General features: G+C 43.1%; 1 protein-coding gene across 1 annotated transcript in view; it reads right to left on the bottom strand.

Moving 5' to 3' along the window:
- Positions 1 to 17,281, bottom strand: part of brsk2a (BR serine/threonine kinase 2a) — a 154,616-nt gene that overhangs the window by 3,579 nt on the left and 133,756 nt on the right. Inside the window, exons 13-18 of the mRNA XM_035664339.1 lie at positions 12,336 to 12,396; positions 10,055 to 10,262; positions 9,849 to 9,897; positions 8,634 to 8,757; positions 7,254 to 7,434; positions 5,710 to 5,799 (exon numbers count right to left, since the gene is read on the bottom strand). Of these exons, the coding sequence (XP_035520232.1) occupies positions 5,710 to 5,799; positions 7,254 to 7,434; positions 8,634 to 8,757; positions 9,849 to 9,897; positions 10,055 to 10,262; positions 12,336 to 12,396 (713 nt within the window). The remainder of the gene's footprint in view (positions 1 to 5,709; positions 5,800 to 7,253; positions 7,435 to 8,633; positions 8,758 to 9,848; positions 9,898 to 10,054; positions 10,263 to 12,335; positions 12,397 to 17,281) is intronic.

Raw genomic sequence — 17,281 nt, 5'->3', positions numbered from 1 at the left:
ATTTCACCCTCCCCATACCTCATCCTGTTAATTAGCACTACAATAATATAACAGATCAGAGGTAATTGGTAAACTTACTGAGGCACAGCAATGATAACAGACTGTTAAATATCACAACAGCTGTGATGACTGCTGTTCATTTTGTGAGTGCCAGTGAGAGTAACATTGCTTAGAAGCCAAGGAGCAAAGACAACAGCTCACACTTGTAACTTATAGTATACTAACAGAGTATTATAAGAAGCTTTATGTTGGCTTTGTGTCAGATATGGAAGAGAAAATGGGGTTGAAAGGATACAGAAAGACACAAACATACAGACACCAAGAATATGATTCCTGGATGGGATAAAACTGACATCCAAAGAAAACAACACATTCCCTGACAAAAAAAAGGTGCATTTCAGGTTGGTGGTGTTTCCCTACATGTCCAGCAGGTGGAGCTGTTGTCAAGAGGATGGCGACCAACACTCACATAAACAGAGCGATGATTCACAAGGAAGGACATGCCAAGGGGAGGAGTCAGATCCCTAGTTCTCGCTTATTTTTATTTTCAGCACCCAGACTGTGTTGAGTGTAGAAGATGGAGCCACATTGGGGAAAGAACGGGCTTATACATGTCCAGAGACTCAGCATCAACCCTACAACTAATGAGAAGATGGAATAACGTAATAAAGTTTACAGGTGAACGGTTAGGTGGTGATGAAGGTTGCCCTTCAGAGGTTTCTGTATCTACTCGGCAAGCTTTGGAGGAGCTGGTGGATGGGGGAAAACAGGGGGAGGGGGTCCTATTGTACAAGCACCCAGAGAGAGAGAGAGAGAATGTTTCTCTTCAATTATATGTTTGGTTCGTTGGGGTTCTTATCGTATTTATTACAGTTCATTGTATGTCTTTGGAATCATTGAACACTTCCATCTCTACACCTGGAGCTTTATCTTCATATGTGCGATTTGCCGCCAACCGTCTCTATCCTCTTCTTTGCACAAAAGAGTATTTTTCCTCCTCCTCCTGCTTACCAAAAATAATGATCTTCGATGGGTTTTACAGCTTGCTCGACTACACAGCCCCTCAGTCCTAAACTCCTCCTTGTCCCATCAGATGCCAGCGATCCAACCTCGTTCGTTCGTCGGCTCGAGCAGCGGCACACCTGGTCCTCCATCCACTCTTGGGGTCTTCTGCCGCGCAACGTTGCACCATGGCGAGGGCGGCGCGCGAGGAGCTTCAGTAGTGCTTGGAGGCGATTAGCCAGAGGGGTAGCGGAGGAGAGCACCACTGTTCCGACTCTATATCTCTCTACTGAAAAAGTTTCGTTTTATTACGTCAAAGAGTTACCTTCAATGGCTTTAAGCCTTATGTACACAACGATCTTGAGAAAGATAAAAGACAAAAAAGGGAACCGGAACGTATATTAGCGACAGATAACTAAACAATAAGATAAATCCTATACGAATCGGGACACGTAGATAAAGCCGTCTGAGACCGCTTACATAAATGTGACCAGCACGACTTACGAGGACGACGCATGAGAACGACACAGCCACGCTGTGATCAACACGACGAGATAACTCCGGTGGGGAGCAGCCTATGTTGGGACCACAGTATATTGAGCCTTCGTAAACCATGCTATGTTCACAGACAACCAAATGAAAACACACAAATATAGATTGAGTGTTTGGTTTTCAAAGTATGGAATCTATAGTCAAAAGTGATTATTTAATATAGCTTGTATGTTGTTCAATGAGAAGAGTGAAAGCAAAATGGGTACGTTTGCTCTGAGTGTAATGGAATGGCCGGTAGCTTAGGTTTCCTTGGCTCAGTTCCAGAAGCTAGACAGATGATGGAAAGGATGACACAATGAAGTAGATCAGTTCAACTGTGCTATCTTGGACATGGGGCCAAACTTAATCCAGCTAAGCGATATATTCAGGATTGGCGTGTGGATCCTGTCTATCGGAAATGGCTATTTGTATCTCTTTTTGTTGTTGTGATTGTGTGAGTGGATGTGACGCATTCTAATTGTGATAGGAGTGATTTGGACTGGTATAGCCTGCCTAAGAGCAAAGAGGACAGGCCTTGGTTGATGCAACACTGTTGCCTACACCTGTGGTGAGGTGGCGAGGTGAATTTACACCTTGAACTGATCTATATCAAGAACCGTGGTCTTTAAAGATCATCAAACCACTCTTGGTTATTGGCTGCAATCCATCCATTGTGCCGAACGTTCCTTGGTGTAATTAAGGAGATAAGTCCAATCCTATGGATTTGACTACAATCAGTGAGGGGCGAGAGCAACTGTGTGAGTCTGCATGTAAAGGTTCTTTTTAATATAAATATCGTTCTTAACTCCGCATGCTTTTGTGTATTGGCTGAATAACTACATATACGTTGATTATGCTAAATTAAGGTAATTTATGGATAGATAAATAAATAACAATAAGTTTCTCCCAAAACTGCTAACCTAAGCGTGTGGTGTGTGTTGCGTCCCAACAGTCACGCATAGCAACCATGATCCTTCAGCTAAAATTTTCATCTCCCACTCTTTTCTGCATGTGTCTTAATGGTACGCACTTGCAGTGTATGGTGGATGATTGAGGACACCAAACATTAGATATATATGGAGCTAAATAAAGGTCAATTGTTCTTTTTTGGTAATTGTGTGGCATCTATGGCGAGCTAGCACATTTCTCGGAATATTCTAGTCCTTTATACAGTGCTGTTTCTGAATATTTGCAAAGTATCCATTTTGCACAAGGATGATGTGTTCCGTGGTCTGAAGCGATAATTTGACTAGTGATCAACATCTATTGTATATCTTATATCAGCAAGGTGGGGCTGCACAGATTGACAAAGCACACCACACAATGACTGAGACGTCTGTGTTGTATTTCGGACTGTTTAAATATTAAGATGGGTGTTGGAATAGGCTCTATAATGTGTTCTTTTATTGTGGCGGCTGTTCTAAGACTATATCGTTTTATTCTCTATAAAATTATTGCCCTGGAAATCTGCACACTCGGCCTTAGTGGTGAAGTACTTTCCCTATGCAGTGGTGAGTCTGAATTGAGTGAATTCTTCATCATGAATGAGCCGAGAATGTTGGTTTGTTTTTTGGTGTGTGGTCTAACGTGTGTTCCACTATGTGTTTTTCCGCTCATGCTCCATTTGCGCAGGGACTGGTAAGGCTTGTAAAGCTCAAACTTTCTCCAATTGCTTCCCTCTGTCCCCTTTTCCATGGTGTAGGAGAGAATGTCCACATTTTAGTTTTCATCGGTCACTCTCAGCTTTAAGGAGATTCGTGCACATTTTTCCAATTATAATTTAGTAATACTGCATGTAGAGCTTATTATTCTGTGCGAGTGCTGTTATGACAGTAGAACGTCATCCTTTTTTGCTGTGTGGTAATTTAATCTTATTCGCTATTGTTGATCTCTTGCGAGAGCATGCTCGTTGTGTTCTCCTGTCCTTCTATCTGTGCCCGATGCCAGTTCTTAATTTTGTGTAGCAGTTCCTAACTCCCCAGGTTATTTTGCTGTTATGTATAATGTGTTTAGTTGAGTGTTATGAGGAAACGGTAGATCCAAGATTGTGAATTGAAAGTCGCTTTGTTTGACAGGACACTTGTGGTATCTATATGAGTCAATTTATTGTTATAGTATTACAGCCCGACGCGTTTTCTTTCGAAGTGTCTTCGTTGTAGTTGTGTTAGTGCTGGCAAAGGGTGTTTAGGAGGTCAATTTAGTAGTATAGGAATAGGATGGTGAATAGTTTTGATGGTTTAGATATATTTGCTTTCAATTACAGTGGTGGTTTTTGCAAAGCAGCGACGTTTTGTGTTTGTTGCGATAGAGTAGTGTTGTGCTTAGTTATGATTCGGAGTGTGGTGTATGTAAGTATGTGTTCGTGAGAAGATGTGTCTAACTGTTTGTAGAATATGTTTTAATTTACTGAGCTGTATGTGGTGTGTGTGTCAGGGTGACCTTCGGCAGAGGGTGGACATACTGGTCTTTGTGAAGCGTTAAGGGTTTGTTTTGTTTTGTGGTTATGGGGTTCGTGGGTCTGTTCTGTTTGGATAGTTGGTGTCACAGAATATGTCGTACTTCATTATTTGTGTTTGGAATGGTTTCTAGTCTTGGTTTAAGTGTGTGTCTAAATTTTTATCTACTACAGTACTTTCTTTTATCGAAAGTTTGTTTTATGTTTTTCCTTTTTCTGCATGTGAAAACATCCCAAGTTCATGTTCTGTTTGAAAACCTTATATTTCCATAGCATTGGTATTTTTCTTAATTTCTACCTCCTCCTCCAGTTTTGTCTTAGATGTTGAGTGGTGTTTGCGGTTTGTTGGTTTTTTATTTTTTTTGTTGTTTGTTTTTTTTTGTAGTTTTGTTGTTGGGTTGGTTAAAAAAACCTCAATCCTGTTATATAATACATACAATAATATAACCAATCAGAGGAATTGGTAAACTTAACTGAGGCACAGAACACAAAAGTAAAGCGGAGCAATGATAACAACTGTTAATATCACAAAGCTGGATGACCTGCTGTTCATTTTGGAGGCCAGTGAGATAACATTGCTAGAAGCCAAGAGCCAAGAAACAGCTCAACACTTGTAACTTATAGTATACTAACAGAGTAATTATAAGAAGCTTTATGTTGGGCGTTGTGTCAGATAGGAAGAGAAAATGGGTTGAAAAGGATAGCAGAAAGACACAAACATACAGACACCAAAGAATATGATTCCTGGATTGGATAAAACTGACATCCAAAGAAAACAACACATTCCTTGACAAAAAAAGGTGCATTTCAGTTGGTGGTTTCCCTAACAATGTCCAGCAGGTGGAGCTTTGTCAAGAGGATGGCGACCAACAACTCACATAAACAAGAGCGATTGATTCACAAAGTGAAGGACATGCCAAGGGGAGGAGTCCCAGATCCCGTAGTTCTCGCTTATTTTTATTTTCAGCAAACCCAAGACTGGTGAGTGTAGAAGATGGAGCCACATTGGGAAAGAACGGGCTATATCATGTCCAGTAGACTCAGCATCAACCCCCTACAACTAAATGAGAAATGAAACGTAATTAAAGTTTACAGGTGAACGGTTAGGGGTGATGATAGGTTGCCCTCTTCCCAGAGGTTTCTGTATCACCGGCAACTTTGGAGGAGCTGGTGGATGGAAAACAGGGGGAGGGTTCTAATTGTACAGCACCGCAGAAGAGAAGAGAGAGAGGAAAGAGAGGGAAAAGAGATAGAGAGAGAAGAGCAAGAGAGCGCGAAAGAGAGAGAGAGAGAGCGAGAGAGCGCTTGTCAGGTGTGGTGTGGTTGTGCGGTGCAGTGCATTGTGGGAGTGCGTTGAGGTGCAGTGGTGTTGCCATGGTGACAAGCTCCGACAATCAGTCTTGGAAGTAGGAGTAACAGAATGCAAATCAGCTTACCCTACCTCTACTCTAATCTTCACTGCCAGGGCATCGAGACAACGTTTGACCCGTGCTCAAGAGCAACTCCCACCCTTTCAAGGCATGCAGAAGAAGCTTTTCGAGAAGCGGAGAGTGTCTCAGGGATTTCAAGCACGGGGAAGAGGAGGGCAGGATTTAGCTTAGCTTCAGCCGTGAGAGGGGGTTCGTCAGGGGGTGGGATGGGTGAATGAGGCGGGTTAAAGGTGAAGAGGTTTTGGAAAATATTTTGAAATTATTATTTTGAAAATAGAAATTCTTACTCACCAGACAGCTGTTGGACACCAGGCTGGTCATGTGTGCTTAACAACTGGCTCTGAATCGTCTCCACTACTCGCTTAAAGCGCCGGCTTGGTCCTGAACAATAAAACCAACAGAGGAAGTATTGGCATGATCAGTTGCATCAGACAGACAGCAGAATATAGAAAATATATAGATGGAAAAATTAAGAGTGGAAAAAAGTAAGAGTGGGTAGAGTACTAGAGTAAGTGCATACACACAAAGACATGGTTTGAAATGTGAGCTGGGAAAGCTGCAGAAAGCCTGTGATGATGAATGGAGGCCAGTGAGGAGGGCTTCTGTAAGCTCCTGCTGTCTACCTGTTGTATACAGTATGGTCAGTGACACGGAAGAACCAGCAGGCTCCAAACAGCAACTATTACACCCCATTCAGCTCAAATGTGTCCCCCACTTGAGTGTGTGTGTGAGTGTGCGTGTCTGTGCCTGTAAATATGTGTGAGACAGAAAGAGAGGGAAAGAGAGCATGCACGTGTTTCTGCTAGACTGCAAGAATGCACGCACGATTGCATAGTATGTAATCTTGCATAGCCAGACCTAATCTTGTTACGCTCAGGGAGGTTTGGGGAAAATCTTATCAAGTATACAGGATTGGAAGAACTTTGAAAATCCTTAGGCAGCCATTCTTTTTGGCAGAAAGTTTGAGAGCACCCACCTCTGGAAGCAGCACTTCTAGTTTATTTGTTGGCTGAATACGAATATAGTTTAACTTCATTAGTTTGAAGTGTGACAGCAACCCACTCAACATGTAAGGGATGCCTTTCCACACCTTTCAAAGTGACTTGTGAGCTTGAATTTCCCAAAGACCTCTGTGAGCCTGATGAGATGGAAGATTACATAATACTGTATGTAACTCTTTCCTCTGTGATTTGTTGTCTCACAGCAGAACGGTCCTTGGGTTGAACCCTTTCTGTCTGGACTGTTCACAGGAGAAGGAATCAAATCCCACCTAAAGTAAAGGCACTGCGCTTTATTGAAGTGCAAAAACAAAATATGTTTTTAGTTCCCCCTCTTCTATAGAGCACTCAGCCAATCTGTGCAACTGGACACCTGCTTTGTGTTCCATTACTGTTACTACACTTCACTGTTTTTTATTCGTCTGCAGTTAGCATGTTCGGTGTTTGGGTGCAAACTAGGTCGCCTTAATCAAAGATTCTTTGTAAATGTGTAAATATAAATGTAGTTTTTGATGTGTTCCTCTGATAGAGGAAAAGGGTCCAACTCGAGACCTCACATCTGGGGACCTATCTTACAGTAGTGTCTTTTGTTTTTTAATGTTATTTTGCCAGATTTGTGAATGGATCAGGATAAAAGGGTAACAGTATGGTTGCTTCATCAGCAAACACAAAGTCACCATATACAACAGAGACTCAGCTCACTGGGGTGTCCAAAGTCAGAATATCTCTTGACAAACCGGGGACCAGTCCAGTGTGCATCGCCTCTCTTGCCCAATACATGCAGAATAAGCAGGTATAGAAAAAGAGTAGATTGTTTGTAATTCGGTGCATCCTGACCTGAGAGCAGGGTGAAGGTGACAGAGTAGATGCCATTTTCCTTGGTGGCGGCTGTGCTCTCTGTGTAGGTGATATCCACCTGGAATTTGACCGGCTTCTGGAAGACTGTAGGGCCCGCTGTGGACTTGTACTCTGCTCTGAAACTGGTTTGAGAGATCACACTGTGGCTCAGGCTGGGGATCTGGAAGAAGAAAAAGAAGAGTAGTCAGTAAAGGAAAAATGGACAAAGAGGCAGAGATAGGAATAAAACTAGGTAGTTAAAAGAGGCGAGTAATGGGATTATACATAGGGAGCATTGATGTTTAATTTTTCTCCCACACCTTTCAAATGACAAGGTGAATAAACCCTCATTAAAATACCCTCCACATACTACCGAGCCACAGTTGAAACTCTAAGGAGATTAATGCCTCGGGGAGTAGCCATGCATGCCAGAGAGACTTAAACTAATGTAATCTTGAATCATCCAACAACATTGCACTCTCCCACCTAAAATGAATTTGTATGCCCAATGAACAGGTGAGCTCTGAAATAGTCACGTTTCGCCACAGTGCTGGAGAGGGTTTGACATTCCATTAATGTGAGTGTGCTGAGAGGTATAATTCCACTGATTCAGGTGCCAATCTCCTGTCTGGAATACCAGCTAGCATAACCCAGAGGAGAAAATAGCTGCCTACAGGGATGGGGAAACAGATTTGACATTGACCTGCACTGGCAGAGTTTGCATTTACTTAGACTTTGTTAAATCTAACTCGGGTGAGGATAGGTTCTGTTCAATTATGTACACTGAATATCAACTACCACTGCTGAATGTTTGTTGATACAGATTACGCCATGTTCGCCAAGAAACCCTGATGTTGCCTGCATTCCAGCATGTATTTGAACATCCACACTATCATAAACACACCACACATACAGATACAATCTACACTATTTCGCAATTTCTCGCACTACACTTTTAAATATGCACACAGACACACACGCACATGCTCAATAGACGGTACTGAGGGCAAAGCATCTATATGCTAATGATCAATGCTCTCTGTTGATTTTCTATTGACCTCAAGTGAGTCTGCAGTCAGAGAGAAAATAGAAGCACTGAACACAAGCAGTTTACTGAATTGCTACATAAATCAGAAGCATGTTAGCAAACACTCAGAGAGAGGCTGCCTCATGGCATAGCCAATTGCCACTGCGGTTAAAAGAGGCAACGTCCTGCATCAGACAACAGATACACAGATAAGACCGCTGCATGAACACACATCTAGGTTATAAAGAGAGAAGCTGGGGCACAGGGGTCAGAGATCAGATGGTAGAAGGGATTAGGGGAGCAGTGGAGACAGGGAAAAGGTAAGGTTATAAGCAAGACAGCGCTGTGTATACCGAGAGAAAGGCTTGAACGATGTCTGCCTTGATGGAGCTGAGAGGCTTGTCTTTGATGACAATGAAGATCTGCTCCTCTTTTTCCAGGTTGATGAAGTTACCAAACCAGGATTTTTTGGCAAGTCTGTGGGGAGAGACAAGAATAAGAAAAACATGTCAGCTGCAAGTTTATATTGATTCCTGCTGTATACGCGTACTAGAGATTTTGATTTGTCTTCCTTTCACCATTTTTGCTTCCTTGTTTTACCAACCCATCCAATCTATCCCATCTATCCATCTTTCTCTGCAGCTCTGGGGAAAAGGAAAGGAGCAAACAGAGGAAACCTCGAGGGAAATGAGCTAAAACTGTTCAGGGGAGGAAAGTTTTCTCACTTTCACCTTTTGTGCAACTGGGTAATGCACGTGTGTGTGTGTGTGTGGGAAAGAGAGAGAAAGATAATTGAGCCTGTCTGTTAACAGAACTGTAGGTCCATAGGGGGCAGAGGTAGATGAATTCACTACTGGCCTCAGCCCAGGTGTACCTGCACCCACTAATAAGCCATATGGACTCCTGTTTTCTGGCATATTAATATTTCATGAGATTCTTGAAAATGTTGATGGACTCAAACTTCAGCAAAAAGAGAAATACTCCCTGATCCCCCACTTAAATATAAATAAATACTAAATGTAAAATGTAAAAATAGAAGTAGAGACTTACATAATGTTGTAATGGCTGCAGAGACATTAGGGGGCATGTTGAGCAGTAAGAAGCGGGTTACATCTGGTGTGTGACTGTGTATGCCTGTGATCAAGCCCAACCCAGCTAAGAGAAGGTCTTTTCTAGCCATCTCTCCAACTCCTTCCAGCCAGGATGTTCTTCCCAGCCAGATGGAGATGGCCAAGCCAACCAGCCAGCCAGCCAAACAGGCATATCTAGGCCAACCTTGAGTTATCAGGCCCCTGGGAGCTCAGCAACATCACAGAGGATACCTTCCCTACCTCATAACCAACCCCCTACCTCCTGCTACGGTGCTGCTTCTCCATCCCAGACCAGACCTGAGGTCATTACGGGGAACTCAGCAGGTGAAAATCAAACATTCATGGTTGTAATACTTTCCAAAACATCATGCTATCAAGAGTGAGCCTGTTTGAGCCAATAACTGAGGGGCTGACAGGTTATGCATAATTATGATAGCAGTGGTGGCTTCAAAAAGTACAGCAATAAAGTCTACTCACTCTGGGGAAGACTCTGGTGTGAGACTGGACATCTCGTCTTGTGTGGGAACTGTGGAAAGAGGGTCAAAGGTCAGCAAAGGGTGAAAGGCTCAGAGACAGATAACAAGTAGATCATACTAGTACAGTAAGATGTTAGGAAGGATGAAATTAACACGATTACAAGGTAATTCAGCGTTAACCATAAAAATCTGCTGTAATGTCAGTACCTTGGAGTTTCCTGCGGTGGAAGCGTGGGGAGCCCAGGAAGCTGTTCTTGATGGAGTTGAGGCGCGTCCTCCAAGGCATGCCTCCAATGGAAGGGCTGGGGGGCGGTGTTGGGGTGGGGGTCCCAGCCGGGCTGTCCTTGGGAGTGTGCACCGGGGTGCCCTTTGGGGTGGGGAGGGGACTGCCTCGAGGGGAGGGGTGAGGGGTAACCTGTATGAGGGGGATAGATTTGGGTGGGTGGTCAGTGAATGAAGAAGGCACCGGCGCCACAGGGTGAAAGTGGTGCAGCCGGATGGGCGACAGGGGCACCACTGGGCTGAAGGGCACAGAGAGTTGGGGGTTGGCAGAAAAATGGGAGCGCCGTACCTGGGGGCTGTTTGGAATAGAAGCACTGGGGATGGGGGATGGGGAAAAGGGTGAGGATGGGGAGGACGGAGAAGTAGGGGTGGGGGGCACAGAGGCTGAGGGTGGCTGCAATGGGAGCTGGCAAGGAGTGGAGGACTCTGAATTGGCTGCAGATGCTGGGTCTGGGGAGAGTTCAGGGAGCGGGTTAGATCGTGTGGCTTGGAGGGGCTTGGGTACAACTTTAGGCTTGGCGGGGAGTGTCTGCGTCTTGTTGAGTGCTGCTGGCAGGGGCTCACTGTTTGGAGCGAGTGAGTTAGGGGTGGAGATACGGGGGCCTGTGCGATTAGGAATGGGCTCAGGGGATGGGCAGGGGCTTGTGTTAGGGGACTGCAACAAGTCTGGAGACTGAGGTGGTACACAGAACTTCCTGACAGGCTGGAGTTAGAAAACACAGTGTGAGGACGCGCAGCACAATACAGCCAAGAGCCAAAGCAGGTGGAGGATGAGAAGAAAACAAAGAAAAACAAAGAAAAACACATGGGGACACATGCGGGCACACAAACACACAGAAAAAGCAAGGGAAAAAGTGCGGCAGATCAAACAACCAAACAGCCAGAAGCAGAGGACAGCCAAAGAATATAGAAGCAGGTGAGATGTGTACATACACGGGAGAGATGGAGGCATTGCAAAAACAGAAAGAAAGAAAAAAGAAAAGAAACATGCAGTTAGACCATTCAGTGACTCATGTCAAAATAAAACAATATAAAAATTAAATGAAAACAACAAACATAGCAAGCAATTTAAAAGCAAAACACATAAAGAAATATGGACTTCACTTGAATAAAACATACAGCAAGCAGACACAGACAGTTGTGAGACATAAGGCCAGCTGTGACGAGAACGGGGCTGTCTCAATAACAAGAGGGACTATTATTATATCTCTGGTACAAAACCTCCAGTTTCCAGATAGGTTAATTGATCTGTTTAATTTGTAACGGTGAAATTGCAGCCACAATGGTGCGCTGATAAACTATTTCCCTCGGACATCTCCCCTATTTCCAGACACAAATCAGAGAAAATAACTCCTCACAGAGCCTCTTGCTGAGAGCACAATCCAGGCTTTGGGTAGGTCTGAGAAATCAATTTCCCTTTCAGATCAGCCTGAAAGAACCTGTGTGGCGTGAGGAGCTCGTTTTAGGATCCTGGCTAATCTCGAGCCTTCTCAGGTTAGTCAGCTGGAAAAGTTTACTACAAGCTCCCCAGCTCTGAGCAAGAAAAGTGGGATTTTCTGAAGCATTCCCTGAGCTGGATTTTCACAGAGCTCAGGCCACAGAAAACAGAGAGAGGGGATAATAAGCAGAAAGGATGGAGAGAGAAGAGGCTTTAGGGGAAGAGAAAATTTGCTGTGCTGTCACGTACCCCGTGAAAGTTCATCAGCATGTTTTTCTTGGAGTTAACAGAAATATCGGACTTTATGTGACGACTCATGTAAAGTCTGATCTAATACTGGATATGAAGAGCTCATCATAGTGGATCTCTGCTTGCTCAAAACGCAAAAGGTAGATCTGAACTGTGGATTAAAACTAAAAAAGGAATAGAAAAATATACTATATCTCAGACTAATAATAAAACGGAACAGTAGAGCTCAATATTGCATGTGCAGAGAGATACAGAGATATTGCTTTCTTAGTGCGTGTGCTTTGTTAAAGGTCAGGAGCCCCAGCAATGTAGCTGTAGTGACTGTCTTTATTTTCTCTAGCGGACATAAACAGCAATAAGATGACAGCAATAAGATGGGATCAGCAGCCGTTGGATGGTTGTTATCCCCGAAGGTGAACAACTACATACAGTACCTGAGAAGTGGGTCAAGAGGTGCGTGTTGTATATGTGTGTGTGTGTGTGTGTGTGTTTGAAAGTGTGCGTAGGGTCGTGACTTACCCGTGGGCTGCTGAGGGGGCTGGTGGAGAGGCCAGAGGAGGCTCCACTAATAGACCGCGACCTGTGGCACAAACACGCAAGAACACACACAGGGGCAGAGATAATTTGAGGGATCAACATGTGTACCCGTTACATGTTTCAGTAAACACAGGTGGAGGTGAAAGCGTGGAGGTTACATGTTGCACACAGTTAGAAAGCACTACAGCATATGTTACCATCATACTAAGCACAGTGGTTGCTATCAAGCCCTTTGCAAACACAACATCTACTCACACAAAGAGGGTAAAAGCATTACAACACAGTAACAGCACTGACTTGACAGCAAACATTACTAGCATTGACTCCCAGCAATTAGTCTAAGACCAATTAAGCTCAAACTTCGGTTTCAAATATGTTGACTTGACTGCAACTTCTCCTGCAAATCTATAGGCTCCTTTCTACAGATTAGCACTGAAATTAGCTTTCCACCCAGTCTATAGTTTGCTAATAAACCGAACATGTTGACTTTTAGGCTCTTTCACTGGATCAGTAGAAAATATCTTGGGGGGAAATGGAGTGGGACATTTGGTTGAGTGCCATTTGTCATGTTTTTTCTTTTCCCCCTGCAGATGCCGTCAATAACCTCTATGAGCAGAGCCCTGCTCAGAAATGAACAATCACAGGACAATCTGTCTCCATCAAGCGCACGCACACACACACACACTAACACATAAAAAACAGGGCTTGTCAACACTCGGAAACACCAGCTGCTCACTGTCACAACACTGCTCCTTTTTGTCATTCAATCTATTAATACCCCCCCACCCCACTCACCACACACACACACACACACACACACACACACACTTTTCTCTCTCACTCTGTCTCTCCCCATTGATACATTTGTGAACATGTGGCCGACTCTACAGATCTTTTGTCTCCCTTTGAAAAGATGAAGAGATGAACACTACAACTAGTGTTTTTTAGGTTGCTTGGTTGTAGAGTAAGACCTCATGGACAAATATGATGGTAGAATGAGGGAGTTTACAGTGATGGTGGAATGAGGGAGGGATGAAAGAATGAAGGATTGGAGGGAGTGATGGAGTAATGGAGACTGATGTTCATTCCGATGCTTGAGCAGTCCCTCGGGGCTGTAGAGGCCTCCATACATGGACACAAAACTGTGTACCCGGTTACAACTAGTAGCCATAAAAATGATACTGGTTCTGTCATAATAACAAGCCCTGATTAAGATCGGTATGTATCAATCTTCTAAATGCAGATTTTAATTTACAACCACTTAAAGAAAGTACTGATACTACAACAGGAATCTTTCACCTGAGAGGCACCAACATGCAAACAGAACAGAAGAGAAGCAACACTAACAGCTACCATGAGAGAGAGGGAAATATATGAACACCCACACTCAAGCTATTTTCGTAATTCTCTCACTGCCCCTTCTGTGAGTGGATTTACTGCACACACTCATGCACACGAGTAGGCGATGTTGAGACCACGTTGGCTAGGAGTTCTTGTTTCAGGGAGCAGCTGACCAGACAGTTGCTATCATTTACATTTAAGTCTTATGGTCCACTGAGACAGGCACACAGTTGCTCACTACAGCGCCTGTGCGCACATAGCCAATTGCACTTCATCTAAACATGGCCAAAACACAGCATCCTCAGGCCATTATGAGCATATTGTTAGAGGCACTCTGCATCTGTTAGTGTTGGACCAGCAGGTCTATAAAGCTAATGTTACAGATGGTTATGCTGTACAGTAATGGGCTGTCAGAGCCTCACCCTTGCTTCGGAGAGACGATGAATTATTGTTGAGTGTTTTATTTAGAGTTAACAGCATACACAACTACAGTAAGCAATCATTTGTCATCTATCGTATAGAAACAAAGACGCTGGGTTATTAACTCTAATGCTAAGACAGCTAAGCCCTTTGTGTGTGTGTGTGTGTGCGCGTGCGTTTGCTTGCTTTAAAGGGCCAGTTCACCATAATTACAAAACAAAACATGTTCTCCAGTAGTATTCAGTCATACAAAGTTTTGGTTTTATTTGTCTGAGTTGAGAGACAAACAAATCGATTATTTTTACATTGCGGTACTGCAATGTAGTAAAGGATTTGAATTCCTCTACGCCACCACTGGAGAGGATCACAAATAAAATTCCATTTATCTCATCTCATACAGGGATATCTCACCTGGACAAATAAAATCAAAACTATCTGCACTGGTGGACACTACTGGAGGTAAATTTGACTTTTTGGCTCCGAAGCGTGACAGTAGTTGCAACCTAGGTGTCTGCAATGGCGTATGTGTGTCCTATACGTGTATGTGTGTGGTTTCCCATTCTTGTCTTTCTATTATCCATTAGTCCTCAAGCTAACATATCCCATAAGCCTGTTTTGGAACAGGACCCATATCCTCAGTTTGTGAACACTGGCTGTGTCACAGACCCATCCAAAGCACCCTTGGGGGTCTAATGCTAGGCTGTGGGGGATGGAACAAGTACAAGAGGTTCTGGGATGAGGGCATGGACTGAAATAAAACGAAAGTGAGGCAAAATGAAATGGATGGTGCCAGGAGTCAAACAGTGGACCAATAACACTGTCACAGCTAAAACACAATGCTACTGCTCTGCTAGTGTGATTTAAGAGGAGAAAGTTAATTTTTTCTCTCTCTCCTCTATATTGACTTTGTTCTGCCAGTTCTTCTACGTGGAGGAGATATTCATATAAATCAACACACTGTTTAAATTCATTTCCTTTCCTGAACCCTGACAACTCCCAGAGGACAGAGTGCATTAATATTCACAGCTCAGCTCCTCAATTTTCTAAATGTAGTAAGACCCCTGCAGTTTCTGCTGTAAAGATCAGTGTTGAAGGTGCTTTATTTGTGCTCATTTGAGCCTCTTAAATAAATTAGAGTCAATAATTAGCATGAGAGTCTGACTTATTAAGACTGCTTTGACTAACCCAACACATTTAAACTGCATGAAGCAACTAGAGCAGATCTGTAAAGAAAAAAAATCAATTGATATTCTCTTCTTCACACTGGAGCACTTTTCCATATTTCATTTACATATCATTAACCTCCCTTCATTTCTCCTGGCATGTTGTTAAGATTTAAAATTAAATCAGTGGGATTTCTTGTTGAGTTCTTTGAGTTAGGCTTTAAATGTCTTTTTAAGATACTTTTAGGTATATAAAAAATGAAATGGGCATTCACATGAAAATGTCTGCTTGGGACTTTTTCTGCAACATGGCTACTGCGCATTTATCCCAAATCTATTCAATTATACATCAGACAAATCAACAATCACATGTATGAAAAAGCCTGGGGAGTTGAGCGGATTTTAACTGCCTAGATGAGATGTCGAGGGAAAATGCTGGATAAGGAGTGGGGCATTTTTGTTGCGTAATTTTAGATAAAAACCGTTTCCCCTCTCTTCCACCATTTACACTGGTGAAAATGTATCCTGTCAAAACACATGTTTCAAAGTCAGTCCTCTCTCTGACACCCTCTGATCTGAAGTTCTATGAATCTTCTGTGCTGTCGACAAAAGTTTGCTGTAGGGGAAAGATAAGGTTAGGTTCAGAGAAAGTCAAATCTTTGGACGTTATTCTGCTTACGTATGTGCTTGCCCAACACGATCGTCTATGTACACACAGAAGCAAGCACATGATCAAACAAAGCGCACACAAGGACGTGATAAAAGGCGGAAAAAAGTTAAAAAACACAACAAAATCCAGATTCACAGAGACTTTGCTACCAACATCTTTTTCCCCCCACTGTCGGAGAGCTATGAATTGCAGTGGGGGGGAAAGAGACGTATAGCAATAGAGAGATTTGATTTGATTTGGAGGCGGAGGGGCTGCGATATTGGACTCCCCCCACCTCCAACCCACTACAGCTGATAGGAAGCCAGACAGAGAAAAACTAGCAGCATTTCCACATTAGCATAGCAATTCCATACAAACAGAGGGGGGCGTTTGGGACTGAAGGTCAGTTGCACACAAGGGACCACAGTAGAAAGAGAGAGAGAGGGGATATGAAAGGGTAGGGAGGAGCCCCTGAAAGAGATTTGGGTGGAGGGGTAAGAACAAACACACTGATTTAAAGTAGCACGGAAGAAAGATGCAGCTGAGCTTTTTTTTTAATGATTGCGGCTGCTGATATGTGTAGGATCCAGACACAAACCTATTTCATATGCTGCTAAATAATAGTTCAAAACACTCATTTCAGTGCCTTTTATATGCCATTTAGTTGTGTTGGATTTATGAACTGGTGTTCATGCTGTTTATTAAAACATTATTAATGCTCTATAAAGTCAATGCAAAGTGCCCTATTTTTGGATTCTAGGCTTGACTGAAAGAGATGAGTCAGAGCGAAGGGCAGAAGAAGACAGTTTCTAAACTAATGCAACCTTTAAATTAAGAAGAGATAAGACTTGGATCGCCTGAAGGGATGAAAGTGCAGAGTAGAGGGGATAAAACACAAGAATACGAATCCTTAAACTGAAATTTAGAGGCACCAGAGGACACAAAGAATTAAGCAAGTGTTTAGAGGTGGGAGCTCTTGAAATGGATAAACTTCTGATGTGGCTTCCCCCAGTGTAATGAAGTGGGAAATATATTCATAATATAATATTTAGTTGTCGGCAAAGCACTATGGTGAGGAGTTATTAATGCATCTGACATTTAAATGAATATTCAACTTTATAACTATATTTTTTTATCTACGTAATATATGCACACGCTGCCTCTGCATTTATGTCCCATACCTCTGAAAGCTTTTTCCTGCTCTCTGCCAACCTGCCTATCATTAGGCAGATCAGGTTATCACCCCCCTCAGATTCAATCTTCCCCGCTGTCACAAATGTCACTGCCTCTGAGCAGAAATGTGTGGTGTGATGATATACTGGTTGTTGAAATAAGATGAGGAAATAGATTTTAAA

The sequence above is a fragment of the Morone saxatilis genome, unplaced genomic scaffold (genome assembly GCF_004916995.1).
Source record: "Morone saxatilis isolate NCDOM2014 unplaced genomic scaffold, NCSU_SB_2.0 Contig2, whole genome shotgun sequence".
NCBI classification, from domain to species: Eukaryota; Metazoa; Chordata; class Actinopteri; family Moronidae; genus Morone; species Morone saxatilis.
The sequence above is the reverse complement of the archived record's forward strand: the minus strand, read 5'-3'. Positions and strand labels throughout refer to the sequence as shown.